Source organism: Aplidium turbinatum, chromosome 10 (assembly GCF_918807975.1).
Source record: "Aplidium turbinatum chromosome 10, kaAplTurb1.1, whole genome shotgun sequence".
Taxonomy (NCBI): domain Eukaryota; kingdom Metazoa; phylum Chordata; class Ascidiacea; order Aplousobranchia; family Polyclinidae; genus Aplidium; species Aplidium turbinatum.
The window spans coordinates 19,646,286-19,652,630 of NC_137481.1; the positions used below are offsets into that span (position 1 = coordinate 19,646,286).

A 6,345-nucleotide genomic window follows, 5' to 3' on the forward strand; every position below is an offset into this window, starting at 1 on the left:
CTGTATCCTAACAAAAGGTAAAGTACATTTTATTCTTTAAAAAAAGTCACCATTCTCGTATGATGGATGAGCCAAAAGAAGAGGTCGTTTCATATGCCTCAAAAATTCCTATACTAGCAGCCGTGTGTTGATGTTTGAAAAATCAATTTGAGATAACCTTTTGAAAAATCTACCAACTGCTGAAGTTAAGTTTTGTCAGAAGATTAAAATAAATAGTAAGTGAAGAACGTGACAAAAGTCTCTATAATTAGGAGTCACGTGTACACATAACTGCAGTGGCTCAGCAACATACTACATTCGCTGTTTCTCATGCTGGCGTGCTTGAAGTAAACTTAATGCAGCAGACTAGTGCAAAGTTTGAATTAGTTTGCCATGTTAGGTTAACTTGAAAAACAGATCGTTGCCAGTATGAGAACAATGAGTTTTCAAGATGATGTTTTTGCGGCTTTTGTTTGGTATGGGCTACTTGTTATTATCAAAATGATGCTGATGTCCATCTACATAAGCACTAGTAGAGTTTGGACAAGGACGTTTGCCAATGAAGAAGATGCTGCTTCATTTGGTGGTGCTCATACAACCAAAGGGAAGCCTATGCTTGTTACTAATCCTATGATCGAACGGGTACGTCTATCATACAATAATTTAATGGTTTTACTTTTATGTTCAACTTACCGAAAATGGTTAAAATTAAATAGCATAAATAACTCGCTAAGTATTTTTTATGTTAAACTTAGGTCTCATATTCAGATAGAATTACTCCATACTGTTTTCAATAATGTTTTCTGAATATACTCCAATTTCTACTGTGATGCATTTGGGCAGCAGACTATTAGCTTAAAAATGCATCTACAGTTAAGTGTAGCCTATTGCACGCAGTTTGTTTTCCAATTCCCCCATACTGTCGAGATGAATGGATTGTTGATCTATTTAGTAGTAAAATATTACGTAAGGATAAGATTTAAGCTGCAAGCGTATGACATAATGTGATATCACGAATTTCCTTACTGCTTTCTGCGTAACCACGCTCATTGGCCATCAATCAATTGCGTGGAAGCGCCGATAGATCCATCAACAAGTAGCCTACTTGGGTTGAAGGGAAGAAATAGTCACGTCAAGCTGATGGTGCAACAATCGCTGTGTCAAGTGGCGCTGCAGCACACGACCAGAAACACCAGTCTGTGATTAGAATAGCTTGTTGAGATTAACTTATCAGTTATAAAAGTGCAAACTTCTAACAAGTTTCGGTGTCCAGACCTGGATCGAGAGTCCTAAGGTTTCATTGTAGGAAACGGCTTCAAATCTAAAGACTCTTTTTCAGCATTTTTAAAAAATAAATATTTCCGCAAGCCCAAGCAAGATTGAGCAAGTTTTTTAAACGTTTTTTGAGAAGCTTTAAATGCTATCTATCTGGAAGCCAAAACAATTCTCTAGGATTTTTAGGTTACTCATTGTTCTGTATTAAGTTACAAGCTCAATTCCAACACGCCGGACATTTCAAACAAAGACATCTTGTTGTTAGTGAACTTAATGGGATGTATGTGGCTTTGCTGCTCTCAATCATTAAAATATTGCTTTGAAAGTGAATTAAGAAAAATTTAATGAGGCTAGTTTTTTTTACATGAACTTGTAACTTTTATGCAGGCTCGTCGCGCGCATTTGAATGATCTGGAAAATATTATTCCATTTTTTCTCGTTGGTTTTGTTTATGCTTCGAGCAATCCAGATCTGGACACTGCTTTGCTGCATTTCAGGGTAAGAATCATGAGCTTAGGTCTAGACTTAAGTTTGTGCTACAATTAAAGGAAATAACTACCAAACTTCACACCTTTTGTTGGATCTCCAGAGTTCTTATAGCTCAAGATCCCTGATTACAACTAAAATCTAAATCACGTATGGTATTTTGTCGCTTTTGAACTTTAGTACAGAAGCTCTGGTGGGTTTGGCACTTTATGTGCAGTAGTTGTAAGCTACCTACTAGAATAAAACTATAAATTAAAACCAATGGTGATTAGTCGTGAGTTACGTTATTACCCTGGTGACTGCACGTGCTTGGCTGTTTTGCTATAGCCAAGGCCTCCAAGAGCCTTGCCGGGCCCCGGTGCAGATGTTGCTGCCGGGCCCCCCAGCGCGACATGTCGCGTGATATCTCACCAATCACAAGCAAAATTTGCGGTGCGCGTTCTTACAAAGGATAAATTAGGTTAAAGTATTAACACTCTATTATTTCACAAACAATGCACTACATATTGTAAAGATAAGTTTAAATTCACAGATACACACTAGTTATACACAAAGATAAAATGCTGTAAAATGCTAAAACACTACATAGTGTAAATATAGCCTCAATAGCATTGTCAGATATGGAATTCTGCCCTAATTTGAGGAAAAGTTTATAGTTGTTGAAAACAAAAACTTGTATTTTGGATATTTTTTTTAGTCCTGGGCAAAGATTAAAACCCTAACCTTTCCTAAGCTAACTCTAACCCTTCCTAACTCTGGCAACACCTGATTGTAACCATGGCAAACAAGTGGGTAAAACCAGCCATTTCGAAGATAAAAATTGCAATACTATCCGACATGGCTGACATAGCATTGCATATGTGTGCTTACAGCTTTACATTAACATACAATACCATTTCTGACCTTGAAATCTGCAGAGACTATAGGGCAGCAAACTTAGGATGAATGCATTGATATTGTTCATGACATTAAGAAATATCAACTTCAAAATATTAAAAAAAATTTATTCAAAATTGACCTTAACACGCAAATTTAAACATTTTATTGGCCGCCTGAACGCAAAAAAATGAAAATATTGTTGTTCTAAAAAAGGACATACCCATGAGGGGGCCCATTCAAAATACAAAACTAATATTCATATAAAAAAACAATATTTTATGCAAAATGGACCTGAGCACGCAAATTTAAACATTTTGTCGGGCCCCCCTTAACTCACAAAATTGAAAATTCTGTGATTTTAAAGGGCATAGCCTAGGCTACCCATAAGGGGGCCCCATTCAACATACGGAACTAATATAAAAACAATATTTTATGCAAAATCGTTGAAATCAGTCTTTTTATCGCGTGAGGTTAGATATTTTGTCGGGCCCCCTTAAACTCACCGGGCCCCGGTGCAATGCACCGGTTGTCCCCCTCTCTTGTGGGCCCTGGCTATAGCCTCGATAGCTCAGTTGGTTAGCGCGTGACTTCGTGAACAAAGAAGCTTCAAGATCAAGCGGCGATGGTTCAACTCTCGGGGTGTGCGCTTAAACAACCACTCATTTTAAGGACTGCTCAGCATTCTTCCTTAAGGACTGCATTCAGCGGCGCCTGATAGATGGAATAATTTTCAGGCAACAACACTTCAACAATCGAAAAACTTCACTCTGTCAATCTCGGTAACCGGTCAAAAGCCTGGTAGGCACTTTAACATCACCCACTCGTCGAAGAGTGCCTGCTTTTCAATGTGAAATTGCTTTGTGTTTTAGTCACAATTTTCCTTATAAACTCCATTGATTGCAGTCATTAAGATCCTTCTTGCACTCAGTTCAGTTGCAGAAGAAAAAATACAGTAGTATTATTATTATGTAGTATTAGCAAAGGGTGGGAATCGAACCCACGAAATCGTAATTACTACTCCTCTGCCCTAACCATTAGGCAACGGTGGTTGTGGCAAGGCATTCAGTTAAATTTTTTTGTATCAAAATCTTTTGATCAGAATATCACGTGTCGAGTCACATGACTGAAATCAGCTGAATCGCGAGTACGCTTTTTCGACGAGTGGGTAATGTTAAAGTGCCTACTCAAAAGCCTCAAGTATGCGAAACTACCTGGAATAACCTATCAGTCCCAGGATAAAGATTCAAAATCAACCAACCAAATTGTGGCATTGGTGACTGTGTTTTGAAAAGCTTTTTAATTTATTTTCAGATATTCTTCAGTGTTAGAGTGGCTCACAGTATCACGTATTTATTCAAACTTCCTCAACCATCTCGCTTCGTATTTTTTTTATCCGGGTATGTGGCAACTCTGTCAATGGCTGTAAGAGTGCTCGTGGAAATTGGTTGGTAGAAAAATCAGATGTGTACACTTCAACGCTGCAATGATGAAAGAACTTTACCCTATAGCTATTTGTTGATATAATGAACATGCTAACATGCTGAATTACGTCACACCTGTTGTCATGGTTAAACTTGAGTTACTTGACATAACGTAAGTGCAGGAAAGTGCATTTCCAACAGCCTTTATAATGTAAACAAACTTTATCTACTAGAATGCAAATTTACGGCTTTGATGTATACAAAAAACTGTCGCAAGCTGTATTTTTACTTTTAGGGCTAATTTTTATTCGTGGATTAAACTACGGTTTGTTTAATACATAGCCTACTCTACTGTGCTAACTGAAAGCGGAGAAGAAAATTCTTCTTCTTTCAAACAATGGTTCCCAACTTAATGAACTTGCGACGCACGGATTTTGTACACAAACTCCAAAAGACACATTGTCTGAAAATGTCGTCAGCTGCGTAGCCGCGTGGTGAAAACGCCTGATGAGAAGAAACGAAAACTTAGTAGTGAAAAGAAACGAAATCAAAAGGCAACTTTTTCTCAAATTATTTTACATTTTTTTTCATGTCTTAACATTGTGTTAGAAAGTTAATGATGGAATTGGGATGGAATGATGAAAAATTGTCTTCCATCCTTTCATCTAAATTTTCCCTTTCTTTCCATTTTTAACATTTTCTAACTCCCATCCCAAAATCTGCCTTCCTTTCCCTGTTTACAGCAATGGACTTTTTGTAGCAGTCTCTTCAATGTTCTTTCATTGCATGTAAGGGTTGATTGAATGCAGGGGTCTTATTATCGTTCATCCAGTTGTTGAAACGAATCATCTCCCAGCGCTGAAGAACGCTATAAGTTGATGAACTATGTTAAATTTTCAGGATGACAGAGAGATTGTTTTGTTATTTTTCAATCACGAGAAAAAAATGACTAAATACGCACTATGTCCCCGGTAGCCTATTGCGAAAAGAACTAGCAGTAGGCTATACCGAAAGTGACCATTCCAACAACGTATTTAAGGGACAATTCTGTAAAAACTCTAAGTTATTTGATATGTCAATAGAGGTGAAAGCTTCTTGGTGAAACCCATACCCCATCGTGTTGACAACGCTCTTTTGGTTTGGAGTTTGAGAGCAGCATTTTCTTTTTTGTGCACCAGTGCTAACTTGCTCGATGTTAGTATAGAACAAATTCCAGCATCTCATTTTAAAAGTATTCACAAGCACAGAACGCACCTTGTCAGTTATTAGAGTTCTGGTTGCCCTACTGCCTTACATGTATTTTTCACCTAAATTATTGCTTCAATGTAACCTACCTTTCTATAGTTTGCTTGAAAAACAATATGAATCCAATGCTGCAGAGCAAAATAATTAGGCCTACACTTCTAACACAAAAATATCGTACAATTTTTTCCATGGGAGATCGAAATGATTCTATAGCCTAACAGTAACCGTGTTTCAAAAAATTAGAAAAAATGTTTTTCTAGTAAGTCATAAAAATAAAATTAAAAAATGTAATCGTTCAGAGAAATATATCTAAAAAACGGAAATAAACAAATAGTTAATCCAAACACCGACAGTCTTTGACCAAAAATTGAATAAAAATTACATTTTTAGAGCAATACACCCACCCAGTGGTGCAAATGTAGGAAAGAAGTTGTTCTGTGTCCTGGCAAGCTATTTACTTTTTTTTCGTACCAAATGCATCTGCTTGCGCTACTGCTCCTATACCATTTGTATTAGTTTATGTATATGGACGAAAGCATCTCAAGCACGTTATCACATTTACATTTTATTGCTTTTACCTTTTTTTAGACCTCTGCTATGTATGGCAGGTATTGTTTTCGTTGTGATGGTCGAAAATAAAAACAAAGTTAACTGAACTGAAAAGGTCAAGTCTAGTAATTTGTATCCTATGAGCTTAAGGAAGCATGTGTCAGTTAACGTTAACCCCTCTGATGGTTACCTGATGTAGCCTGAAAGGCTACCACCAACAAAAGGAGATTAGGAGAAACTGCCGCTTAGTAATTTACGACCAAACCAAAGCTGGTGAGAGATCCATAACTTTTGAAACTGATATTCTGTTCCAAACTCGGGACATACTCTGGTCAAAGTCCCGGATCCAAACATTGATCACGTACAAGCAAGCAATGTGAAAAAATTTAATAATTCATTAGTCTTTGAGAAAACTGTGCAATGAAACCATAAGTAAAATGTATAATTATTGAACGCTTTCTTAGATCCTCTAAATGTTCGCTATATTATTTACAAAGCTAATATGAGAAAT

The 6,345-nt window shown here is 36.9% G+C and overlaps 1 protein-coding gene across 1 annotated transcript; it reads left to right on the forward strand.

Moving 5' to 3' along the window:
* The first annotated feature begins 310 nt into the window (after positions 1-310).
* LOC145778168 (microsomal glutathione S-transferase 1-like) lies at positions 311-5,935 on the forward strand. The gene is made up of 3 exons (XM_082589600.1): positions 311-621; positions 1,642-1,752; positions 3,931-5,935. The coding sequence occupies exons 1-3, from the start codon at positions 409-411 to the stop codon at positions 4,069-4,071; spliced, it is 465 nt and encodes a 154-aa protein (XP_082445726.1). The 5' UTR covers positions 311-408; the 3' UTR covers positions 4,072-5,935.
* Positions 5,936-6,345: the final 410 nt, after the last annotated feature.